General features: G+C 41.5%; 1 protein-coding gene across 2 annotated transcripts in view; it reads right to left on the reverse strand.

The window, feature by feature from the left end:
• Nucleotides 1-280: 280 nt before the first annotated feature.
• Nucleotides 281-27873, reverse strand: part of BCLAF3 (BCLAF1 and THRAP3 family member 3) — a 46758-nt gene continuing 19165 nt past the window's right edge. For both annotated transcript variants that reach the window (XM_056558522.1, XM_056558521.1), the window contains exons 10-12: nucleotides 25592-25700; nucleotides 18114-18200; nucleotides 281-744 (exon numbers count right to left, since the gene is read on the reverse strand). In XM_056558522.1, the coding sequence (XP_056414497.1) occupies nucleotides 715-744; nucleotides 18114-18200; nucleotides 25592-25700 (226 nt within the window). In that variant the 3' untranslated portion in view covers nucleotides 281-714. The remainder of the gene's footprint in view (nucleotides 745-18113; nucleotides 18201-25591; nucleotides 25701-27873) is intronic.

Genomic DNA, 27873 nt, shown 5'->3' on the forward strand with positions numbered 1-27873 from the left:
GGTCATGGGGGGGGGGTCTCAGGACCCCCTTCGGCGATGTGCCGGGATGCCTGCTGTTCGATAACAGCAGTCATCCCGGCCTGATCACCGCTACCGGTGACGCGGCACTCCTGGAACCCCGCGCCGTACATGTACGTCGCCGCGCCAAGTGACACTTCGCGGCGCCGTGCATGTACGTCGCTCGTCGTGAAGGGGTTAATCTCCCAACTGGTCATTGCCAGAGAAATGCACAGACCACTTTATAACTAAAATAAAACCAAAACATAAAACAATTCAGGCACTTTATTACATGAATACACAACTTTCTCAACGTAAAACAAACAAAAACCTGACAGAAACAAAAATAAAACATGCTTTTCTTGAGGAAAAGGTGTAATAAATACGACACCCCACCGCCCCGTCTGGTAGTCTTTTTTTCAACACTTTTTTTTTTATTTAATTTTTTTTTTTACAGCCTTGCATTTTATTCTTGCAAAAAATGGTAATGAGAAATTAGCAATATACCATCTGAACATGGTCATTAAAAAACTGTGAAAACCGTACAAAATTTGTGCAGCAATCCACTATTGAGAAAATAGTATATATATATATATTTATAATTTTTATCAAGACTATTGTTTTTCTTTTCATATAGTGCCAATACTATTAATGAAGCCCTGGAAAGTCAAATATCTACAATATCTAGTGAGTCTTCCTGAAGCTTGTGGAAGTAGGTCACATCCTTGTGGCTGAGGTCTTCCATCCCTGCAAGGAGAAACACAGTTCAATAAATTCAACCATAAATTTTGATATCACTCTTTTTTATGCTCATCTGTACTAAGGTGTACACCCAAAAGCAGAAAGGCCAGTAGAATAATGATGAAAGCAAAAAATACACAGCATCTTACCATGTTAGATACAATCTTGAAGTGTTTGTTTAGATCATATCTTTATATACAAGACAAGTTTCAGTCCTTTATATTGCAATACAATGTAATTAATACTTCAAGATCGCATCTAAGGCTCAGTTTACACTGCCATTGTGCCCTGACCCGTTCAACTTTTTTGTGCCGAACGGACCCTATACAGGATGGAGCCAAACTGACACAGCCGAGTCACATTGACTTAAATTTGATGCGTTAGGTGTCCAGTATTTTACAGGAGATGAGCAGAAAGGAGCTTCCTTCTACCGAAGCACAACAGTCGTGTGAACTAGCCCCAACTTGGTGAGTGCTGGGATTATTTTTTTTTCCCCATCATATACATTATTTGGCGCCACCACGAGCACCACTACCATTGCAACAGTGTCTTCATCTTTTTACATATTCCCAGCATATATGGATGATACTGGAGGCAGTAGTTCATGTTTTGCTATGCTCTGTTCGATCGGAAAATTAAAAGAACAAGAGCCCAAATGGCCCTCATCCTTCTTATGTTTTGGCTGGAAACATGTTACATGCAGCACATGATGTGCAAGTTAAAAAATTACACTCCCCAAAAACATATTGATGGAGGGCCACTCTGACTGCAAAGTAAGGAAGAACTTACACAGTTCAGAAGAAAAGTACCGTACATTATAAAGACCCTTCACACCCAAATCGGAAAGGAGATATCTTGGACACAGTGCCATCTAGAGGCAACACTTGATATTTTCTGTATTTTATTATAAATGTGGCATTAGAAATCCGTGAAATACCACCCAAATAAGATAAACAAGGAAAGAACTATTTACATTATATATCCAACATGTAGTGTTTCTGAGACTGCCCTTGCATGAACATGTTTACTCTATGGCTATTTTTCGCCCTCAAGTCAGCTTTTTTTTTTCAGATGCATATTTTTTCTGTACATGGGGTTTGCCATCTGGCCTATGCTGTATACAGCAATGCCAAAGATTTGCTCACAATAGACACCTGGGTGTTAACCTCAGTGATGGACAATAAAGGTGTTTGTGACTACGGTTCAAAAATGAGCAAACCAGAGTTTGACTCCGTCCAGGTCATTTAAATAAATGGGATGTGGTGCGGGTCAGGCGGGAGGCTTTTACATTTTCCAGCAGCATCTGGCAGCTGTTTTGCAGAATTGTGGTGTGAATTAGAGATGAGCGAACTTACAGTAAATTAGATTCGTCACGAACTTCTCAGCTCGGCGGTTGCTGACTTTTCCTGCATAAATTAGTTCAGCTTTCAGGTGCTCCGGTGGGCTGGAAAAGGTGGATACAGTCCTAGGAAAGAGTCTCCTATGACTATATCCACCTTTTCCAGCCCACCAGAGCACCTGAAAGCTGAACTAATTTATGCAGGAAAAGTCAGCAACCGCCGAGCTGAGAAGTTCGTGACGAATCTAATTTACTGTAAGTTCGCTCATCTCTAGTGTGAATGTACCCTTATCTCCAACTTTATAAGTCAAGTTTCACATCAGCGTTTAGGATCCATTGGGCCTGATCAGTTTATGTAGTTGAATGGATAATTTTTTGAACGGATGATAAACTGATCATCCCTTACCCCTTAATTCCCTTAGTTACATAGTTAGTACGGTCAAAAAAAGACATATGTCCATCAAGTTCAACCAGGGAATTATCCTGTATCAGTATGCTTCAGCTTTATCTGTTTTCTTTCTTCTGAGTGTGCTCAGTTTAAAAACCAGCTATAACTAGACAGTAAAAAACAAACAAAAGAAAAAAACAACAAACAGATGCCAACTGATCCTCTTCCGGCACCATAGACATTAAAGGGGTACTCCGCCCCTAGACATCTTAGACCCTAACCAAAAGGACAGGGGATAAGATGTCTGATCGCAGGGGTCTCCCTGCAACACCCAGCGTTAGTTTAGAGCAACGGGTGCAGCGCCGGAGGCTTGTGACGTCATAGCCACGCCCCTCAATGCAAGTCTATGGGAGGGGGTGTGACAGCCGTCACGCCCACCTCCCATAGACTTGCATTGAGGGGGCGTGGCCATGAAGTCACGTGACCGTGACATCACGAGCCTCCAGCCCCGCATCGCTAGTCATCTGGCACAGAGCAAAGTTCGCTGTGTACACTGGATGACTGGGGTGCTGCAGCCTTTGGATAGGGGATAAGATGTCTAGGGAAGGAGTACCCCTTTAAGGTTAATTTTTACGGTACGTTGAGAGCTACAGTTGTAGGTCAGGTTTTTTTTGCCAAACAAAAAAAATAGTGCATGCCATGGTTTTTGATCAGGTAAAATAACTGGCTACAAATGGAACTGAAGCAAAGTGAGATGACTTGATCACACAAATGCTCCATAGACCTCAATGGGATCAGTTCATGTGAGTTTTTCTGTCTCTGGCTACTTTCACACTGCCATTGGGCCCTACCACAAACTGCCGTTAAGGCTTTTTTTCCCCCTTTAATGGCCGTTAGTGTGACGGAACGCAACGGGAGGCATAACGGGCACAGAGGATCCCATTCACTTGAATGGGATTCACCGACGTCTGTTAATACAGCCGTTATTCCGCCAGAAGATAGCGGGAGAAAAAGACATTGCAAGCGCCTTTGTTGGATCACTCACACAGAACACAAAAACGCTTCCACCTATGATTATTGCTGATTGAGTAGCAATTGCCACAGAAGTGGTCAGTGTGAAAACTACAACATTTAAAGGATTTTTTTTTAATTTACACATTGTTATATTTTCCCCATGTAAAGACATGATTTAAATGTTGTTATTTTTTTCACAATATATTTTAAAGAATTATATACATTGACTTCAACCTTACTACTCCCATGAAGAGAATAAAAAGGGAGGCCCCAGTTCTAGCTCTCTTCAGCCCTCCTCTTTGCGGAGTAGGGGTGACATGCCAATGTGGGCATTAAAGGAGGGGATGTGAACAGCCTAATGGTCCTGCCACCCTTTTCTCCCAAGGTGATGAGAAGGTTTTTGATGCAAACCAGTTGGTAGTTTTGTGCTGCCTGAACTACAGGCAACATGAAACAGAATGGGAGCAGCCTCAAACCTGACCATGATTTACTCTGAATCACTCGGGTGTTTTAAAGGGGTTATCCAGGAAAAAAAACTTTATATATCTCAACTGGCTCCAGAAAGTTAAACAGATTTGTAAATGACTTCTATTAAAAAATCTTAATCCTTTCAGTACTTATGAGCTTCTGAAGTTAAGGTTGTTCTTTTCTGTCTATGTGCTCTCTGATTACACCTGTCTCGGGAACCCCCAGTTTAGAAGCAAATCCCCATAGCAAACCTCTTCTAAACTGGGCGGTTCCCATGGGGATTTGCTTCTAAACTGGGCGGTTCCCGAGACATGTGTCATCAGAGAGCACTTGGACTGAAAAGAACAACTCAACTTCAGAAGCTCATAAGTACTGAAAGGATTAAGATTTGTTTAGTAGAAGTAATTTACAAATCTGTTTAACTTTCTGGAGCCAGTTGATATATAAAAAAAAAGTTTTTTTTACTGGAATACCCCTTTAAAAGACAAAAGGAAAGGAGGATGTAGTCACAGCTGCTCCCCGCCCCATTGGCCTTCAGTCACATCTGTGTGGGGTGAGGAGCAGCCCCCAGGGACAGTGCCAGTGACCAGTTCCACAAGTGTTTCAGGGTAAATCATAGTATGTCATGATCTTGCTACCTATCTTTGCATCACAATAGCAGTGGTTTGGGCAGCACAAAACCATCATGTATTCCTGTTCCCTATAGGTGTCCATATACTGAACGATTATTTGGCAGAACCATTGTGGTTTAGTGGAGGGATAAACCTGGAAATTCTATAAGTGTATTCAGTTTTATTTTTCTATTCCTTAACATCATTGTTTCAACTATGTCTAGCATAGAATTCAAATTTTAATGTTGACGAAATATAAAAATAGAAAGTAAAAGTTTTTATTCACATAAATCTCAGTAACGGTATAAATGAAAAGTTTTACAACTTTCTAATACACTTTGTTTTCATTTTCCACTCAGTTAGTGAATGAGAACTCTTGGGAAAGGCTGCACATAGCCGTTGACTGTCTGGGCATGCTGGGAGTTGTAGTTTTACAATAGCTGGAGGCACACTGGTTGGGAAACGCTGACATAGGCAGTCCTGCTCTCAGCTGTGAAATGGATACCATGGTTTCCAGTCTAGGTAATCTCTGAGCTCCATGCATAAACAGTATTGTACTGCTGCTTATGTATTTAGTGCACAGAGCAACTGTATATACTTACCGTATATACTCGAGTATAAGCCGAGTTTTTCAGCACGATTTTTCGTGCTGAAAACGCCCCCCTCGGCTTATACTCGAGTGAACTCTCCGCCTGTCAATCCCTTCTCAGTGGTCTTCAACCTGCGGACCTCCAGATGTTGCAAAACTACAACTCCCAGCATGCCCGGACAGCTTTTGGCTGTCCGGGCATGCTGGGAGTTGTAGTTTTGAAACATCTGGAGGTCCGCAGGTTGAAGATCACTGCGGCCTTAGTCACCATCCAGACCGCCATTTTAGTTTTCTACTCACCTCCCCTCGGTGGGAAGGAAGGGTGAGCTGGTCCAGGCCATCTATGCTGCAGGGACCGTCCGGTGGGAGGGTTAGTCGTTCCGGGCTGTCCATTTTCACCGGGAGGCCCTCTTTTCCGCTCTGGGCCCGGCCCCGGACTAGTGACGTTGCCTTGACAACGACGCGCAGGGACGTCCGTGCGCAGCATACGTCCCGGCGCATGAACGTCCCTGTGCATAGTCGTCAAGGCAACGTCACTAGTCCGGGGCCGGAGAAGAGGGCCTTCCCGTGAAAATGGAAAGCCCGGAATGACTAACCCTCCCCACCGGATGGTCCCTGCAGCATACATGGCCCGGACCAGCTCACCCTTCCTTCTTACCGAGGGGAGTAGAAAACGAAAGGGGGGGGGGGGGGTCTGGATGATGACGAAGGCCGCAGTGGTCTTCAACCTGCAGACGTTTCAAAACTACAACTCCCAGCATGCTGGGAGTTGTAGTTTTGCAACATCTGGAGGTCCGCAGGTTGAAGACCACTGATGAAGGGATTGACAGGCGGTGATGATGAAGGGGGGGGGGGGGGGGGGGAATGATGACGGGGGTGATGATGACAGGGGGGGTGATGATGACAGGGGGGGGGATGATGACTGGTTGATTATGACGGGGGTGAAAATGACAGGGTGATGATGAGGGGGTGTTAATGATGGGGGTCTGGATGATGACATGGGGGGGGGGGAATGATGTTTTCCCACCCTAGGCTTATAGTTGAGTCAATAACTTTTCCTGGGTTTTTGGGTGAAATTAGGGGCCTTGGCTTATATTCGGGTCGGCTTATACTTGAGTATATACGGTAACAGAGAGCAGGAATGCCTGGAGAAGCTTCAGTGACAGTCAATAAACGGACAGTAACGCCATGGGAGCTTTCTGTAGAATCTAATAAACAGATGCCATGCTTTATTATCCGTCACACCTAGGCTGGGCTAATATGCTATTTTTACAGGATCCTGCTGGACGGCATAGTGTAACCTCCTACTATATTTCACCCTTTATTTTTTTTGCAGTATATGGGTGTATACTGGCCATGTGGATGCCAAAAGGACACTTTTGGCAATAATATAGCAATGGAAGACCATGGACACATTTTTATTTATGCCTGGACCTTAAAGCGTTACTCCACTCCCCAGGGTCCGGAACATTGAGTTCCAGAACGCTGTGTACGGGCTTCCGTGTTCACGTCACCCTCCTGTCATGTGATATCAAATCCCCCCCCTCAATGCAAGTCTATGGGAGGGTGGTGTAACGGCCATTGCCCCCCCCCTTCCTATATTTTCATAGAGGGGGCGGGCCATGACATCACGAGGGAGCGGGCGTGATCGCGGAAGGCCGCACACAGCGTTTAGGAACTCAATGTTCCACACGCTGGGGAGCGAAGTAACCCTTTAAGCAACTTACAGGTTGAAATGTATGCCACAGAGTGTGAACCCAGCCTTAGAGTGTTCCCCTTCACTGACTGCAAACCAATATCTTGTAAAACAGTGGGGGACTTAAATACAAGTTATACTAGAAAGCTAGATTTAGCTTTATTTGCATAAATCTGGAATAAAATAAACCCCCCAAAAACCCAACATTTAACCCTTTCACTGCCAAGTAGCAACGATTGTAAACTGTTGCCATGGCTAGAATAAAGGCACTACAACTTGGTATCACATTAAAGCAGGGGGTCTTCGCTTTTAGAGGTTACCAGGATCAATATTCTAGGTGCAATATTTGGGTGGCAGGTCTCATTAAAGAAAAATTCTTCCCAGGTTCCAGGCTCTGTGCAAATGTAAGGGAGTGAATAGTGAGGGGGGGGGGGGGGGGTTACTATCATCTCTATCCTGTACAGCAGGGGTCTCAAACTGGCGGCCCTCCAGATGTTGCAAGACTTCAACTCTGGACATGTCCAGACAGCCATTTGCTGCAGCGAATGGCTCTCGGGAATGCTGGGAATTGAAGTTTTGCAACATCTGGAGGGCCACCAGTTTGAGACCCCTGCTGTATAGCGTTCAGTCACCCCAGGGAAGGATACAAGGACCTTACTTCATGTTATCACCACCTTCACCAGTTGGGAATTGTATGTCCCCTTGCTCTGCCCATTGGAGTGAAATCACACAAGCTTTTGGTCGCATGTAGTTGATATGCAGCCGCCAACTTGTGTGATTTCACCTTCAAGTGGGGTTCATCAGATTTCTACCAAAGGACTGAGAACATTTTGGAACTAGTCATGTAGCTTATAAAACATCTTTTTACTTATTTTAGAAGTAGGATATGTCAGACCTGACGGAGTTCCAAAGGGGCCGTGACCTCGCTCCACCGAGCGGTCTGAGCTGGACAACTCCGGCTTTCTGCGTCTGCAGGATCGTATTGATCTACCGCACAGTGGACCACTGTTCCTTATAGGATTGGCACCTCGAGTACTTGAATATTGGGGGCAATAGCTTCCTTCCCATGCAGGCACTGACGGATTGGTTCTTGGGGTGATATACATGTTTTTATTACAGGATCTGCTTTGCCATACACTATATGCATTTATCTTGGCGGTCCTTATGAAGCCCCTTGTACCTTCGTGTCCATTGTATATATTATTCTTATGCTTTAGGATGTGAGGAAGCCTTGTGAAGTGCCTATACTATGTATTATTAAGCCCATTGGTCATAATACTATAAGTGACTATACCTCCCTGATGACACCGTTCGCCAGAGAGGTAGAAACGCGTTGTTGGTACATTTTCTCTGGGTAGTGCGTGAGTGGACTGGCTGGGTCCTGCAGAGCCCACTGAGCGCACACCCTTATAATCTCGAATTTGACCTGTGGCCAAACTGATAAGCTTGCGTGGATGATTTCACTATTGTGACTCCCTCTTCTTTTAACCCTTTAGAGGAGAATTATTAAAAGTTCTATTTTGAGCACACTAATTTTGTACGCTTTCCTTTCAGAGTTCCAAAGGGGAATGATTTTGGCATGGGCCTAGCGTTGCCACCTTTCTTGCAAAAAAAATAAAAATAAAATACCGACCATGCTAATTTGCATAATTATATATATGCATAATATTCACAGGATACATATATGCAGGGGGAAATATTGTCCTATTCTGACCCCTATAACTTTTTTATTACTCCTTATATGGGCCTGTATGAAGGATCATTTTTTTTCCGCCCTGATCTGTAGTTTTTAACAGTCCAATTTTTTCCCGATGTGACTTTTTAATTGCAAAAAAATGTAAATAAAAAAAAAAAAAGCAAATTCGGGAGTTACAGTTAGTTACTAACTACAACTTCCAGCATGTCCTGATACAGTCTGACTCCGCAGCTGCCCTCAACAAAAACTACAATTCCCAGCATGTTGGACTATATAGTAGTATATAGTATAGGTCAGTGTTTCCCAACCAGGGGTGCCTCCAGCTGTTGCAAAACTACAACTCCTAGCATGCCCGGACAGCGAACGGCTGTCCGGGCATGCTGCGAGTTGTAGTTTTGCAACAGCTGGAGGCACCCCTGGTTGGGAAACGCTGGTATAGGTTATTGTGCAACATTCCAGGAGTTGGAGGATTGGTTGGATAAATACCAGCCATTGCATTTCTAGAATTTTTAATATAAAAATACCAGCAGGGTGGCCACCCTACGTGGGCCTGGTAGAGTTGTCAAGTTCCCTTGTTCAGACTTTTTGCCAGCCAATGCATACTGAAGAAGCTGTGGCAGAAGGTCAAATCTTGATGCAAGGGACAGAAGAGCCCTTTGTCAAATTTTAGTCCAAAAAACAAAACAAAACCTAAAACAAAACCTAAAACTATTGTCCCTGAATTTAAGCTTAAGGGCCCTAGTATCCCAGACAACGGTAAGGTTTGCATTGCACATAGATCATAAACCTTTACTAACAAGACGAATCTTTGTAAACTGAGTTCAGTGACCACAAAACATGGACACGGGAGGCATGGAAACATGATCTCATGAGTCCAGTTTAAGAGTTTCTCACTTTTAGTCATGTATGTCTGAAGATCATTGGATGAAGCCTAGAGTGTTGACTGCTATAAAGGGGTTGTCTAGCCCAAAAGGTATTCACTGGTGACCCACCTCGACCAGCAATTGACTGAACAGAGTTCTTACACAGGTCAACATGTCCCAGAAGCTAACGCTAAGAGTTGGGGACCAGAAGCCATTGTACGAGCAGCTTTAGGGGATTAGGGAAGTAGGGTATACATTTTTCCAATGGTTAGAAGAAATAAACAGGCGGCAATCAACAATCTTGTTGGCACACTTTATTCCAAAGTACACTACGGGGGGTACATGCAGGTGCATTTACAGAATAGTAAGCAATACTTTTCTTTTCCAACACCCTTACTGCTTAAAAAAAATTCTGGGGCTGGGCAACCATGTCGGCAGTCATGTCATGGTTTGCTGTGCGATACAATGGCACTCTAATGGTCTGGATAGTCGACCTTGATAGTTATGTATCATCTCAGAAGTATGTGGGTATTTGAAGAGACTAAGAATGTTTCCAGATGGAAACACAATTTTCAAGGATGACCATGCTCACACTTATTAGGGCAAAGAATGTTGTGCCTGCAGCACAACACCGAAAGGTGCGCATCTTCTACCTTATCCCTATTAACCTTTTTTCTATAAAGGATAATGGCTGCCACACCCCCTCCCATAGACTTGCAATGAGGGGGTGGGACGTGATGTCATGAGGGGGTGGGGCTATGACGTCACGAACTCCCAGCTCCAGTGTTCCGAACAGTTGGTTCCAAACGCTAAGCAGCGGAGTACCCCTTTAAGAGCAAAAAATTATTGTTAAAAAAGGTTGATCGAAGGCGACAGAGAAGCCACTATATTGATAGTTTGGCTAGTGAGTTTTGATTTAATACTGTAATATTGTAGATATTTTGGTTATAGACAGGATAAAGTAAAAGTGGAATCGGTAAAATACACTCCTTTGAACACAGGATAGTTTTCAGTCTGCCTGCATCTTTCTTTCTGTTTCTTTCACTTACCCAATAGTTAGAACTCTTTAGAGACTAGCATTAAACTTAGGAATGACTTCTATACCTAAGGAGTTAACATGGGCTTTTCCTTCCCTTTCTAGCTAAGGTTATGACAGCAGTAACAGCCCATGCCTTAGGAGTGTCATGAATCACCCCCTACATGTAATGCCAGACTCATTGTGGACAGCCAACAGCTAATAAAAAAATAAATAAAATGTAGATGGTTATATCATTACCAAGTTATATTGGCTGAAAATAAGTATGAAAAAAGTCTAAGCAGGTGAACGTAATGTCTGTGTGGTTACCAGTGGGTGTGGATTGGATTTCCAATGGAAAAACCGAAAACCCCAAATGTAATTATGCAATGTAAAGAGCGCTTTGGATGTTTGGAATAAAATAAGAATATATTTGCTTTTTAGATCAAAATGTAGTTTACAAGGACTGTAAACATATTCTATACCTCCAAGATTAATATGACCTGTTTCTTCCAAAACCTAGAGCACAAATTTGCCTAACTAAATGGAACACTGTCATACATTTGGTTAGTTATCGACAGTCCAACAGTCTTTTTCCCTCTTTCAGCTGGAAGCGGAGCAAGATGGTGTCAGTCATTGTGTGCGGCCTGCACAGCATAGTAGGGAAAATCCTGTAGGCACGGGAGTGGAGGGGGACCAGTAACTACAAGGGGCAGCTCTACCAACAGAGGTGCAACTATATCTTCCTACTGGGGGGGGGGGGGGGGGGGGGAGAATGTATACATACATGGGTCGAATCAACCTACTGGGGGCAACTCTATAGTTACTAGAGGCAGCTCTACCTATTGAGGGCAGGTACCTAGTAAAGAGGTGAGAGCATTATTACCAATTGGGACACCTTAGGACAGGCAATATTAGAGTGGTACTACAGCTCTTTACTTCTTATCCCCTATACACGTTTGTCTGGCCGATGAGTGATGGCTGAATGAAATCTTCATTAAGTTCTGGACAACATGGAGCAGAAAAAGACTCTGCACTGTACTGTATTTCCCCCATACTGTTTAGCGGTAATGTTGGCCTGTGAATAGTGTTTTTAATTCTTTAGCAGTATTGGTGTTATATTTAAATCATTAGGAAGTGGTAATATGTGGTCAGGATGTGGCAGTATTACTTGTCCCTATTGGTGTTATTGGTAATATTTACCTTTGTATACTGGGTTTTACTCGGTAACAGATAGCTATTTAATCACTATGGAAAGGTAATATATGGTCATGGCATGGCAGTATTATTTAACATTCATATATGTGTGTGTCTCAGTACAGAAGAGTTTGTTAACAGTAAAGTGATACTTTTTTCCTTGAATAGTGGTATTATTTAGCAATACTACTAATGTAATGGTATATAAAGTCTACTTTGCTTGTACCGTTTTACTTACAAACCTTTACTTATGATTTTCGATGGGGGCCCATTTCAATTTTTGCTTCGTGGTACCAGAAAAGTAAGATTAGGCTCTGTTAATACTGATACAGAGGATGGGATTAGCAGCTCTGTTTCTATCTGCCTGAAACCAAAACTGTCTGGGCGCTGTGGGCAAAACCAATCACAGCTCAGCTTTCATTTTACCAGAGCTTCTTATGCTGAGCTGGGATTGGTTACTATGGGCAAAACCAGACAGTTTTGGTTTTGGGCAGCGTTTTGGCATCCACTTCGCAGGACACAAGTTTAAATGTGGATAAATGTAAAGTTATGCATCTGGGTACAAAAAACCCTCCATACATCATACAGTGGGGAAAAAAGTATTTAGTCAGCTACCAATTGTGCAAGTTCTCCAACTTAAAAAGATTAGAGGCCTGTAATTTTCATTATAGATATACCTCAACTATGAGAGGCATAATGAGAAAAAAAATCCATAAAATCACATTGTCTGATTTTTTAAGAATTTATTGGCAAATTATGGTGGAAAATAAGTATTTGGCCAATAACAAAAGTTCATCTCAATACTTTGTTATATACCCTTTGTTGGCAATAAACAAGGTCAAATGTTTTCTGTAAGTCTTCACAAGGTTTTCACACTGTTACTGGTATTTTGGCTCATTCCTCCATGCAGATCTCCTCTAGAGTAGTGATGTTTTGGGGCTGTCGCTGGGCAAACATGGACTTTCAACTCCCTCCAAAGGTTTTCTATGGAGTTGATATCTGGAGACTATCTAGGCCACTCCAGGACCATGAAATGCTTTTTACGAAGCCACATCTTCGTTGCCCAGGAAGTGTGTTTGGGATCATGGACATGCTGAAAGACCCAGTCAAGTTTTATCTTCAATGCCCTTGCTGATGTAAGGAGGTTTTCACTGAAAATCTCACGACACATGGTCCCATTCATTCTCTCCTTTACACGGATCAGCCGTCCTGGTCGCTTTGCTGAAAAACAGCCCCAAAGCATGACCTTTCCACCCCCATGCTTTACAGTAGGTATGGTGTTCTTTGGATGCAACTCAGCATTCTGCCTCCTTCAAACACGACGAGTTGATTTTTTTTAACAAAAAGGTTCTACTTTGGTATCATCTGACCATATGACATTCTCCCAATCCTCTTCTGGATCATACAAGTGCTCTCTAGCAAACTTCAGACGGGCCCGGACATGTACTGGCTTAAGCAGGGAGACACGTCTGGCACTGCATGATTTGAGTCCCTGGGGGTGTGTGTTACTGATGGTAGCCTTTGTTACTTTGGTCCCAGCTCTCTGCAGGTCATTCACTAGGTCCCCCCCGTGTGGTTCTGGGATTTTTGCTCACCGTTCTTGTGATCATTTTTACACCACGGGGTGAGATCTTGCGTTGTACCCCAGATCAAGGAAGATTATCAGTGGTCTTGTATGTCTTCCATTTTCTAATAATTGCTCTCACATTGCTGATTTCTTCACACCAAGCTGCTTGCCTATTGCAGATTCAGTCTTCCCAGCTTGGTGCAGGTGTACAATTTTGTTTCTGGTGTCCTTGGAATGCTCTATGGTCTTGGCCATAGTGGAGTTTGGAGTGTGACTGTTTGAACTTATCAGTATATAAGACATGTCGACAACCTCAAACAGGCACCATTAAAAAGAGGTACTCCGGTGGAATTTTTTTTTTTTAATCAACTGGTGCCAGAAAGTTGAACAGATTTGTAAATAAGTAGAGAAAGACAGGTGAGATCGGCACTGCTCAGTCTGTAAAGTCTGTGTAGGACTATAGTGGATAACTCGATGGATTGCTTCTATGAAACCTTGGTGGTGCTCTGACTCGACATGCAGCAATAGTCATACGGCAGTAAAGAAAGAAAGAAGTCGGCGACTCACCGGAGCTGGTTTTCAGGCAATTTCTTCTTTATTGATACTCACTTACATGGGGAGAGAAAAGACGTACAGGGGGGACAGCTGCACCCCCTGTATGTCTTTTCTCTCCCCATGTAAGTGAGTATCAATAAAGAAGAAATTGCCTGAAAACCAGCTCCGGTGAGTCGCCGACTTCTTTCTTTCTTTACTGCAGATTTGTAAATTACTTCTATTAAAAAATCTTAATTCTTCCAGTACTTATTAGCTGCTGAATACTACAGAGGAAATTATTTTCTTTTTGGAACCCCGAGCTCTCTGCTGACATCTCTGTCCATTTTAAGAACTGTCCAGAGTAGGTGAAAATCCCCATAGCAAACATATGCTGCTCTGGACAGTTCCTAAAATGGACAGAGATGTCAGCAGACAGCACTGTGCTCGTGATGTCAGCAGAGAGCACTGTGTACCAAAAAGAAAAGAATTTCCTCTGTAGTATTCAGCAGCTAATATGTACTGGAAGGATTAAGATTTTTAAATAGAAGTATCTGATACCAGTTGATGTAAAATAAATAAATAAATAAAAGTTTTCCAACTGAATACCCCTTTAATACAGATAACAAGTGGAGGGCAGAGGAGACGTTAGTTAGAAGTTACAGGTCTGTGAAAGCCAGAAATCTTGCTTGTTTGTAGGTGACCAAATACTTAGTTTACCGAGGCATTTACCAGTTAATTCATTAGAAATCCTACAATGTGATTTCCTGTATTCTTTCCCCCCATTATGTCTGTCATAGTTGAGGTATACCTATGATGAAAATTACAGGCCTCTCATCTTTTTAAGAGGGAGAACTTGCACAATTGGCGGCTGACCTTTGTTATCCTGGTGTTGCCCGCTCTGTCATCAGAAATTGATCTGAGGAAGAGGGGAGCCCCCCCTCGAAACGCGTCGTCCACAATTATATTATTTTTATAATTAAGAAATAAAGTTTAGATTTTACTTAAGGTCTATTTCTAGCCTTCTTTCTCCTATTCTGATGACTGAACGGGCAGCGCCAGGATAACAAAGGTCTTTTTCTCCTGCACCTGGACACACTTTTCTGGACAACAGCTGCTTGCTTCCTGCGACCTCCCGGCATGGCAGCCCCGTGGACATCAGTGAGTACCCCAATACGGGGTGATATGCGCTATTATTATTATCTGGTGAGCACCCACATAATAGACCTGTGGGTTTCCCCCACAATATTTGTCTCTCCATATATAAAGGGTAATACGCCAGGCGCAGTTTTTGGCTTTTTTTCTTTCCCTTCTCATACTGGTAGAGAAGGATCTGGGTGTACTTGTAGATCATAGACTACTACAGAACAGTGTGCAATGTCAAGCAGCTACTTCTAAGGCCAGCAGAATATGTATAAAGCAATGGCACGGCATCACACGGAGCATCTTAGTTAGGAGGTAAAATGAAAAGAATTACATTTGTTTAGTCCTGAGAAGAGACCTTTAAATGGGGGATATGATCGATATAAATTACCCATACCAAAATGCTGACATCCAATGTTTTATCACTGTATACAACCAATTACCCCTCTCTGTTGTTGCACTTAAGTTTTTTCCTCCTCGCCCTTTAAGAGCCATAACACCTCATCATATGAGTTTTTTTTGTTGCAGGAACAATTGTACTTTTTAAATGACTTACTGTCTGCCAGGTATGTACTAAAATCACTTTATGGTGGATAACCCCTTTAACCTTTCTAACATAATTCATAAGAACATTTTATTTCCTTTTTCTAGAAATGGCTTAGAAAATCATGGCTTTGTCCAAGAAGAAGCACAGGCATGGACAAAGTGCAGTAAGAGAGGGTCGGCTAGCACTCCTCTATGCTCTCTCCTGTCTGATAGGACTCCTCTGTGCTCTCTCTCCTGTCTGATAGGACTCCTCTGTGCTCTCTCCTGTCTGATAGGACTCCTCTGTGCTCTCTCCTGTCTGACAGTACTTCTCTGTGCTCTCTCCTGTCTGATAGGACTCCTCTGTGCTCTCTCCTGTCTTATAGGAGAGTACAGAGGAGTGCTAGCCTACCCTCACTTACTGGACTTTGTCTGTGCTTGTGCATTAGCTTGGTCAAAGCCATGATTTCTATAAAAAAAGGAAATAAACCTTTCTAATATACTTCAAAAAAACATACAATTTTCTTATGTTTTTCCTTATGCAACATTACAAAAAAATATTATACCAAATACATTTCCTTTCTCAAACCCTTCCCTACCTCCCTCACTGGCACTATTATCTCTTCCTTTCCTTGATATAAAAAAAAAAAAAAAAATACTACTTCAGCTCCTCCACTCATTCCATCCCATACAGACTTTCTTTTTTTCTTCCTTTATATGCAGTCTCCTCAAATTTTTTTAACCCTATTAACCAAAGAACACCATTCCTTTATTGTTGGAGAAAAAGGGGCTATCCAGTTTCTTAGTAACAACGTTCTAGTACCATACCCCTGTCTTACTCTTTTTATGCTGGTTAGACCTAGAATTGCACTCTTCCCTTCAAAACAGAAGTTTTACCTTCAGATCTCCCTCTATTTTTTCATGTACAACTTTCCACAACATTTGAAATTTTTGACACCCCCAATAAATATGTAATAGATCCCCCTCTTCACTTTTACATTTGGGGTATGTACTTGTCTAATTCCCCTCTGGTTTAAAAATGTTGGCAAGTAATGGAGGCGATTAATAATTTTAAAGTAGGATAAACGGTGATTGGAGTTAACAAATGCCCTTTTAATATTTCTAAAAATAATTTTCCATTCCTCTTCTTTAAATTTCCCTTAAATCTCTTTTCCATTTTGCTTTACATTTTAGTGTTTGTGTTTCACTCATCCACATAATTAACATTTTGTAAATTTTCCCCACCACCTTTTCCTTCCCTTTATTTCTTAACTCTCTAACCACCTCAATAATTTCATGTGACTCAATCTTTAACCTCCTATTTTCATTCTCACCCTTGAAAGCATCCCTTACTTGCCAATATCCAAAAATCCCTTCCTCTTCTAACCCAAATTCTTGCTTTAGTTAACTCCACTCCTTTAATTTCCCCACTTTTGAGATTTTATGAATCTTTTTTAATAAACCTTTCTTGGAGCAATAAGGTTATGTTTTGCAAAGATGTACAACATATATATAACGTTTTTGTATCTCACAGTGCCCATTTAACAATACATGCCAATGGCATGTATTGTTAACGGCAATTTGTTCATTTTTTTTGTTTATGCCATTCACCATACAGGATCATTTCAGACAATTCTGCACACTGATACCAAATATGCCTTTTTTTTTCAACTGACTTGAAGTTTAAATTAGAGAGGAGTTAATATATTTTTTTTACTTTTTCAGTCCACATATGGGACTTGTATAAGCAATCATTTGATAGCTCATACAGAACAATGTAGTACATATATGCTGCATTGATCTGTGAGAGATCGTATGTATCATTGCAGTACATAAATGATCAGGTCCCCTAGGTGGACTTTAAAACAAACCTCTATCTGCACACATACATAGTCCTAGCAGAGGCAGGAAATTACAGGAAAAAAAGCCACTTAGATGCTGCTGACAGTTTTAACAGCAGCATCTAAAATGGTTACTAGCAGTCAGGGGAAATGGCTCTACTCTAGCTGTTAGCGACAGCCCTGTGCTTTTTAAAGTATTAGTTGTTGAGGGATTAAAGGGTTAGAAGTTTAAAGCCCTCATAACATCTGACAGGAATACCGTATACTGAAAAATGGTGAGCAGTGAAAACATGAAAACACACCTTGGCATACAGTCATACAGACTGAGAAAAACTAGTTTTCATTTCCTGGCCATCATTTTTTAAAGTGCCCAGAAGCGCTTCCCTAGCTCCTCCTCTTAGCTGTGAGTGACAGCTCTAGTGGCCTCCTGACGATGCAGGAGAAGTAACTCTTTACTTAGAGGTCGGACCAGGGAAAAACTCTGCGCACATGCCTCTGGACTCTGAATAGCATAAAGGGCAATGACACTTGCGATAGGGGCAGAAGGGACAATAAAACAAATTCTTCTCTTTATACATGACCACAACCCCAGATGTTTTTTCACTGCTCTGTCCGCTATGTAGTCCTGTTAGCAGTTAGACAGCATAAAACTGCTAACATAGTCCAATTAAGAAATAACTGTAGTTGTAACTACAAATAATTGCCACTGGGAAACCATTATGGAATATGCGCCATTCTCCGCATGTATATGCAAAGGGGTGATGAAGTCTGAAAAAGAATCAGACTGTGGTGACGTAATATCACCCATCACTAAGGATGCTCTAGGTTTTGCGCAACAATTACAGAATACTGGCTTTCAGCACACTACTCCAAAAGATCACGCAGGTTGTACCTTGTAAGGCTTTTTGACCTCATCTGAATGTTCAAAATGGCTCCTTGAAGAGAAGAATTGCTGAGAGTTTCCTCTGTAGCTTGAACCCTGCAATATTCCAAAAACCGAGAATAAGAAAAGCCTTTGTCACTACGGCACTGTTTAACATGTACAATTGACAGGGCACTTCATGGGGTTAATAGCTGCCAGAAGTGATGCTGACACCCTTACAGGACTAGAGGTTCTCCTAAAATCTATGGGGAAGATTGATAAAAACCTGTGTAGAGGAAGAGTGGTGCAGTTTCCCATAGTACCCAGATTTTTTATTTTTTTGTTTTTAAAAAGGCCTCTGAAAAATGAAAGACGCCATCTGATTGGTTGCTATGGGCAACTGCACCACTCTTCCTCTACACAGGTTCTGAAATCATAAGACTCATATTTAGTTTTTATGCACTAAGGAGCACATTTGACTGCAAATAATCCTCTGATTTCATTGTTCCTGTAACATGTTCAAGGCCTTTAGTCCATTATTTACCCCTCCCCCACGTTTCACAGAAGGTAGGGTGAACTGTTCCTTATAGGTTTCATTTTGGGAAGCATTCGCAAAGTGCTCTAGGTTGGTCACCTGTCCATATAACATTTTCCTAGAAGGATAGTAGTTTATCTATAACTTTTGGAAAGGTTCCTCTTCCCATTTGAAAAAAGGAGCAGTGGTGACCAGCCAGTTGTCTAGTACCTTATTAGCATATGGGCTCTGAAAATAGAAGCACAGATAGCTAGTGAACAGGGGACTACAGAGAGAAAAATCTTTGGCAAAACAAAAATTGGGAACACCCTCATTTTGTAACTTTTGGGGGCATTCTACGCAGTGCACTTTTCGGTAAAAATTACACATTATCTTTATTCTGTAGGTCCATACGGTTACAAAGATACCCGAATTATATAAATTATAGGTTTTGTTTTAATTCTTTTAAAAAATTATAGCTTTTTGTATGAAAATGAACATGTTTGTTTAAAAAAGGTCCCCTTCAGACCCCTATAAAACATTATATTTTTCCATATACAGGGCTGCATGAGAGCTCATTTACTGCGCCATGATCTTTCGTTTTTATCAGTACCATTTTTGTTTTTTGATGGGACTTTTTGATCACTTTATAAAAAATTTTAGGGTATAGAAAATGACCAAAAATATGCAATTCTAGATGGTATTTTTTTTTTTTGTTTTTTTTTTTAATTTATACGCGTTGACCGTGCGGTTAAATTAACATTATATTTTCATAGTTCGGACATTCATGCATGCGGCCATACCACATAGGTTTGTTTATTTTTGCTTTCATGTTATTTTTTTGGGAGGGGAAAGGGTCGTTTCTAATTTATTAGAAAAAGGGTTCAATTATGTTATTAACTTTTTTTTTTTTTTTTTATCGGTGCTCCATTGCTTCAGCCTGAAATGGCTGACTGGAGCTTTGGTCACCAATCGGATGGGGGGGGGGGGGGCGCGAAAAGGGCGTACAGGTACGCCCTTTGTCCTTAAGGTGTTAATATAATTCTAAAGGTAACACATGTTGATAGCTTGCAGAACTATGTATTGTTGAACACTTATGTCTGCCTTGGTGGATTAAGTGTTAAAATCCAAATTCCTCCATTATGAATCACGGCAGGTTTTTGTCTTAACTTTTAATTTCTCTTACAGACTAATCCCAGTAATGAATTTCTCCATCATAAAAAAAAAGAAAATCGGCACATAATAATAGGAAAGTGTGAGTCGGTCCGGTCTGAGCAAGCACTTCCCTGCTCACTTACACTGAAAGGTGATATATCTGGGTATCTAGTTATTAAAATCAGATCTCGCGCAGTTTACAGATCCTAAGTCAACGTGTTTAGACTTGAAGAATGAAAGTCATATTTCCGGCATTAATTAGTAATCCTTCATTAACCTGAGTTCTAAAACAATGAACTCCCTTATTTTAGGTTACAAGCATTACAACATAAACTGTACAAAAACATAAGTGAGCTAATGCAATACTCCACAGGCAGACAAAGATGACCTAACAAACTCAGAGAAAAACAAGATTTACTGGGGAACAAACTGGCTGAAACGAAAAACTGGATGCTACTTCAAAAGGGCAGTTTTATACATCTGTGCTATGTCACAAGGCTGGGTTATACGTCTGGCATACATGGCATGCAGTAAAACCTAGAGGCGAAGCACTGGCTTCTCCTATATGTTGTAGGTAGGATAAAACGCAAACCATGCAACACTGGAGTAGACTCTCCTACAGCATATACACAATGTAGTGTAAAGAGGACCCTCTTGGACAGTTGTACTGCTAGGGATTTTATTGACTGGTTCCATTGTGATCTGCTGACCACCAGATGATCCTGATTTACAAAACAGCCAACTGTTTAACCCCTTAAGGACACAGCCCATTATGGCCTTAAATGGGCACTCATTAAAACTATATAACTAAATATTTCTAATATACTTTGTTTAAAAAAAATTATTTGTTATGTTTTATTTGTGCTTAAAAAAAGCTCAAGAGCACATTTCCCCCCCATCTTATACACAGACTTTGGAACGAAGTCCAAACACAGGAAGTGCAGTCTGGAGTGCTGAGGGGGGTGTGTGTCCAGCCTCTTCCAATCATAGCTCCTCTCACACTTAACTGCCATATGCTGTTGGTTGGACCCCCCCCCCCCTCAGCACTCCAGGCTGCACTTCCTGTGTTTGGGCTATGGTCCAAAGTCTGTGTATGAGATGGGGGAAAATGTGCTCTTGAGCTTTTTTTAAGCACAAATAAAAAACATAGAAAACTTAGGTTTTATTTACCATAAGGAGTGCAATAGCAAAAATTAGTTTAAATAAGAGTGACCATTTAAGGACACAGCCAATTTTATTTTTAAATTTTCAACTTTTCCTCCTCGCATTCTAAAAATCATAACTCTTATATTTCCATCAACAGACTAGTATGAGGGCTTATTTTTTGCGCGACCTGTTGTCCTTTGTAATGACATTACTCATTTTACCATAAAATGTATGGGGCAATGAAAAAATACTATGTGTGGGGAAATTGAAAAGAAAACCGCAATTTAGCAAATTTTGGAAGGTTTCAATTTCATGCTGTACAATTTACGGTATAATGAAACATTTTATTTTTTCTGTGGGTCAATACAATTAAAATGATACCCATGTTTACATACTTTTCTATTGTTGTACCGCTTAAAAAAACACTCAAACTTTTTAACCAAATAAGGACGTTTAAAATCTCTCTTTTTTGACAACCTATAACTTTTTCATTTTTCTGTATAAGAGTCGGTATGATGGCTCACTTTGTTCACCATGATCTGTACTTTTTTTTATTGATTGTTCATCGTAAGGGATCCATAACACTGTATTTTGATCGATCGGATATTTACACATGCGGCGATACCAAATATGTTTATTTATTTTTCTGACACTACACTTTTTGGGGGTAAAATTGGAAAAGGCCGAATTAAATTTTTATTGGGGAGGGGATTTTTCAGATTTTTTTTTGTCCCCATAGGGGACTATTTATAGCAATCATTTGATTGCTAATACTGTTCAGTGCTATGCATAGGGCATACAATGGGGCAAAAAAGTATTTAAGTCAGGCACCAACTGTGCAAGTTCTCCCACTTAAAAAGATGAGAGAGACCTGTAATTTTCTTCATAGGTATACCTCAACTAAGAGACAAAATGAGAAAAAAAAAAAATCCATAAAATCACTGATTTTTCAAGTTCTTCTCAATAATTTGTTATATACCCTTTGTTGGCAATGACAAAGGTCAAATGTTTTCTGTAAGTCTTCACAAGGTTTTCACACACTGTTGCTGGTATTTTGGCCCATTCCTCCATGCAGATCTCCTCTACAGCAGTGATGTTTTGGAGCTGTCGCTGGGCTTTGAACTCCCTCCAAAGGTTTTCTATGGGGTTGAAATCTGGAGACTGGCTAGACCACTCCAGGACCTTGAAATGCTTCTTACGAAGCCACTCCTTTGTTGCCTGGGGTGTGTGTTTGGAATCATTGTCATCTTCAATGCCCTTGCTGATGGAAGGAGGTTTTCACTCAAAATCTCACAATACATGGCCCTATTCATTCTTTCCTTTAAACGGATCAGTCGTCCTGGTCCCTTAGCAGAAAAACAGCCCCAAAGCATGATGCTTCACATCCACCCCATGCTTTACAGTAGGTATGGTGTTTCTTGGATGCAACTCAGCATTCTTTTTCCTCCAAACACGACAAGTTGAGTTTTTACCAAAAAGTTCTACTTTGGTTTTCTCTGACAATATGACATTACCCCAACCCTTCTGGATCATCCAAACTTCAGACGGGCCCGAACATATACTGGCTTAAGCAGGGGGACATGTCTGCCACTGCATGATTTGAGTCCCTGGATGCGTAGTGTGTTACTGATGGTAGCCTTTGTGACTTTGGTCCCAGCTCTCTGCAGGTCATTCACTAGGTCCCCCCATGTGGTCCAAGGATTTTCGTTTACCATTCTTGTGATCATTTTGACACCACAGGGTGAAATCTTGTGTGGAGCCCTAGATCTTGTAGGTCTTCCATTTTCTAATAATTGCTTCCACTGTTGATTTCTTCACACCAAGCTGCTTTCCTATTGCAGGTTCAGTCTTCCCAGCCTGGTGCAGGTCTATAATTGTGTTTCTGGTGTCCTTCTACAGCTCTTTGGTCTTGGCTATAGTGGCGTTTGGAGTGTGACTGTTTGAGGTTGTGGACAGGTTTATTTTATACTGATAAGTTCAAACAGGTGCCATTAATACAGGTAATGAGTGGAGGACAGAGGAGACTCTTAAAAGAAGAAGATACAGGTCTCTTGCTTCTTGATGCACCTTGCTTCTTGTTCGTAGGTAACCAAATACTTATTTTCCACCATAATTTGCAAATACATTCTTTAAAAATCAGACTGTCATTTTTTTCTTATTTTGTCTCTCATAGTTGAGGTATATCAATGATGAAAATTACAGGATACTCATCTTTTTAAGTGGAAGAACTTGCACAATTGGTGGCTGACTAAATATTTTTTTGCCCCACTGTAGCAATGATTAGTATTATCGGCTATCTTCTGCTCTGGTCTGCTCAATCTCAGACCAGAGCAGAAGACCCCTGGAGACTGACGGAGGCAGGTGAAGGGACCTCCGTCCGCCATTATGGATGATCGGATCCCCGCGGGCAATCCAATCATCCATTTTAAAGACAGCACTGCCGCAGATCCCGTGATCTGTATTGATACAGCTACACTGTAGAATGGAGCTCCACTCTGCAGCATAGCTACTCTCCTCCGCATGCGCAAAAGCCTCGACCAAAGCAATTGTGTGGCAGAGTGGAGCTCCATTCTGCAACATGGTGCGCACAGATCTTCAGAACACTGGACGTCACTGGGGACGGGGGACCTTTGGAACACCCTCCTGTGCACCAAACTGGCTCATTACCAAATTTAGAGGGCTGGGGACTATTGTAGAATGATGCCACAAGCAGAAGATGGGTTAGTATTTTTTTCAGTGTCACCTGCACTATTTCCCTGTACCAACAGGTCAGTACAGGTGATACGGATGACATATTCCCATGAAGGGGTTAATCTTACAAATTCCATTCTTTTAATGAGTCTTACTGGTAGATTTTTTTTTTTACTTTTTGGATGTGTACAGACTAAGTAGGTTGGCATGTTTTCAATGGTTAATTGACCTTTGAAACCTATTTACCTTCTAGATATCATATACAGATAGTGTTGGGTAGGTTTGTTAATGCTTTGCCATATTTACTTGTTCTTATCTTGTACAGATTTTCATTAACAAACTTCTTTATAGCATATTATCAACCTAAGCTGAATTTTTGATTCTTCAAGTTTCCTTATATCTCTGACCTTGAGCAGCTGCCAGTCGGCTCAGTATCTGTACAGAGCATACTCTATCATGCAATCTGGGTTGGTGTGGTCTTTACATCTGGTACTAGCAGACTGGAAACCATGCCCTACCTTACTCGATTTATACCTAAACTGTCAAGGTTGGTTCACACATAGTGGTAGCACATGTGCTAATATGTTAAGCTGTAGAGACCACTGCTCTTTTTTTAAATACACCCCCCCCCCCCCCCCCAAGTCTTTCACTGGACAACCAGAAAAAGGTAAAATTCTAATACAGACAACATCTGAGTTCACTTTGATGGTCTCCAAATGTATGTATTACGTATTCATTTCTGGTGTTTAAATACTTCTCAGATCTGTGCAGACACTGCAAGGAATTTTGGGAGATTTCAGCTCTAAATATTGTCGATTTGTGAACACAACTTTCAGCTGTACTACAGGCTGTAATTTAGGATCAAGACCGATTAAGCAAAGTAACCTAAATTTCTTATGTAGATTCACTCTAATTTTTAAGCAAAGAATGGAGGTGGATATCAATACATAAGCTCAGTGCTGACAGTATGCCCAGCTTTTTATTTTTTATAGGACAAGCAAATTATTGAATACAGTCATGGCCGTAAATGTTGGCACCTCAGAAATGTTTCTAGAAAATGAAGTATTTCTCACAAAGGATTGCAGTAACACATGACCAAAATAGAGCTTTTTGGTAAATATGGTGGAGGTTCAATGATGTTATGGGGTTGTTTTGCTGCCCCTGGCACTGGGTGGCTTGAATGTGTGCAAGGAATCATTAAATCTGAGGATTGCCAACGGATTTTGGGTCGCACTGTACAGCCCAGTGTCAGAAAGCTTGGTTTGCATCTAAGATCTTGGGACTTCCAGGAGGACAATGACCCCAAACATACGTCAAAAAGCTCCTAGAAATGGATGGCAACAAAGCGCTGGAGAGTTCTGAAGTGGCCCGCAATGAGTCCAGATCTAAATCCCATTGAACACCTGTGGAGAGATCTTAAAATTGCTGTTGGGAAAAGGCGCCCTTCCAATAAGAGAGACCTGGAGCAGTTTGCAAAGGAAGAATGGTCCAACATTCCAGCTGAGAGGTGTAAGAAGCTTAGTGATGGTTATAGGAAGCAACTGATTTGAGTTATTTTTTTCAAAGGGTTCGCAGCCAAATATTAAGTTAAGGGTGCCAATAATTTTGTCCAGCCCATTTTTGGAGTTTGGTGTGACATTATGTCTAATTAGCTTTTTTTCCTTTTCTGGTTTAGTTCCAATACACACAAAGGGAATAAACGTGTATAGCAAAACATGTGTTACTGCAATCCTTTTCTGTGAGAAATACTTAATTTTCGAGAAAATTTTCAGGGGTGCCAACATTTACGGCCTCAACTGTATGTTTTGAAATCACCAGGTCATAGCAAGACGGAAACAGCTAATACTGTTCAGAGGTGAAATGGCATTCATGTATCTATGCTGATAAGTTAGAAGCCTTTTTAGTACATCAAAGTATAAGCGAGGCAAACCAGCATGATCCACACAAACCTTAGTCAAAATAGAGAAGAAAGAAAAATACAAGTTCACAAATTCACACTTACCAGAGGCCTCCCTGGTAACTTTTGGAATGGTGCTCTGCCCCCTCTTGACATTTTCGGAAATTCTCCAGTTTCATTATTGTGTGGTTTGTAATAGCTGCCTGGAGCATCACTTGACAAGAAACAAATAATAATTACCTTTGTGCTCAATACAACATACCACTTATATTATGGAAAAAAAAAAAAAAAAAAACAGATTACCAAGATTTCTTAACATTAACCCTTTAGGAACACAGCCCATTTTGACCCTGAGGACACAGCCAAGTTTAAAGGAGTAGTCAAGTCCAGAAAAACTTATCCTCTATCCTAAGGATAGAGGATAAGTTTCAGATAGCGGAGGGGGGGGGGGGGGGGGAGTGTCCGACTGCTGGGACCCCCCCGTGATCTCGTATGGGGCTCCGGCCTGATATCGTATCGACCAATGCACGAAGCGGCGGCAGACACGTCCCCTCAATACAGTGCTATGGCAGAGCTGGAGATTGCCGAAGGCAGCGCTCTGGCTCTGCCATAGAGTTGTATTGAGGGAGCGCGTCAGCTGCCGCTTTGTGGTCACCACGCCCCCTTCCCGCGGGCCGCCAGGGCCCCGTACGTGAGATTGCGGGGGTCCCTGCCACTATCTGAAACCTATCTCCTCTCCTAAGGAGAGGGGATAAGTTTTTCAGAACTGGACTATTAATTTGTGTTTTTGTTTTTTCTCGTCGCCTACTAAGAGGCATAACTCTTCTTTTTCCATCAACAGAGCTACATGAGGGCTTGTTTTTTTATTTTCCCCCTGCATGCAACCAATTGACACAACAAAAAAATATATGTATTATTTGAGTGGGAAAATTTAAAAAAATAAATAAATAAATGATGCATTGCACTTTACAATAAAACTGGCATGTTTAATATAGGATTAAAACAATACCAGTCTGTCCATGCTTGTCTGTCGCTGTACTACTTTTGAAAAAAGTAAAACTTTTTGTACGAAAAAAAAAGTATGCTTAAAAATTGCCCTGTTACACACCCTACCTCTTTTTTGTTTTTCTGTATATGCTGCTGTATAAGAGCTACTATTATTTTGTGCTGCGATATGTGTTTTTTGTTTTTTTAAATTGGCACCACATTTGTGTATATGCGACTTCTTTTTGATCAAGTTTTATACATTTTTTGAACTATGGTATTTATTTAAAAAAAAATTTTTTTTACGTTTACACTGTTCACCATACAGGATTATTAAGATTCTATGATCAGTACACTCGTGATCCACTTGTATAGTCTGCCAGACCATATACAGATTCCCAGAGTGGCCGTGGAGCAGGCGACGAGAGCTCCGGACGCCATCTTGACTCATCGGACCCCCCTCGCACTGTGGGTGGTCCAATGAGTCTCACAAGGACTGCTCTAGGTGCCCTTATGGCATTGATAAAGGAATCTAAAGGGTTATTGGCAGATATCAGTGGGATCGCTTGCATCATGTTCATGACGTAAATGTACATCATGGTCCCCTAGGTCACTGGGCACCATGACATACATTTACCCCAAGAGGTCATGTTTTTTTATAAGGATTTTTTTTAGTCTTTCAAAAGTGATCATTGTAATAATGCCCGATGAACTGACCATAATCATATAATCTGTAAAATACTGAAAGGAAATCTTAAATCCATGACCTGTTGGGGGTACTTAAAGGAGTACTCCAGCTAAACATAACTTTTCCCCTGGGGGTGAGCGCTGGGGCCCCCCAGGATATCCTGGACGGGGCCACAGCAGTTTGCAGGAAGTGCAGTTTCGTCCCTAGCAGAAAGGCACGGCAGACAGGCCCCCTTCATTTGTATCTCAATGGGCTACATGGAGGGGGCGTGTCAGCCCCCGCGTCATGCGGGGACAGAACGCCCCCTTTCCAGCATACTGCCGCGGCCCCGTCCAGGAGATCCCGGGGGGCCCCAGCACTTGGAGTCCCTGCAATCTATAACTTATCCCCTATCCGAAGGTCCTTTAAGGACCGTGTTAGGGAAACACTGCTTTAGGGAGTTAAGCAGCGCTACACAGCAAACAATACATGGGGTAAATAGATTCTATGGATGTCCTATTTGTGTATAGTAGTAAAAAGATACAGCTAACCAGACATGAAAAATAAAAGTCACTTTTATAAAATATATATGGTCATATATGTCGATAACAGTCCCAGTGCCTAGTCTCCATATACAAGTCCCTGGGGAACTTTGGTGTGTCTGCTAACATGAAACCTCTATACCAGTGGACCTCTATATGTTGCAAAACTACATCTCCCAGCATGCTCGGACAGC

This window comes from Hyla sarda, chromosome 2 (genome assembly GCF_029499605.1).
Source record: "Hyla sarda isolate aHylSar1 chromosome 2, aHylSar1.hap1, whole genome shotgun sequence".
Lineage (NCBI taxonomy): Eukaryota > Metazoa > Chordata > Amphibia > Anura > Hylidae > Hyla > Hyla sarda.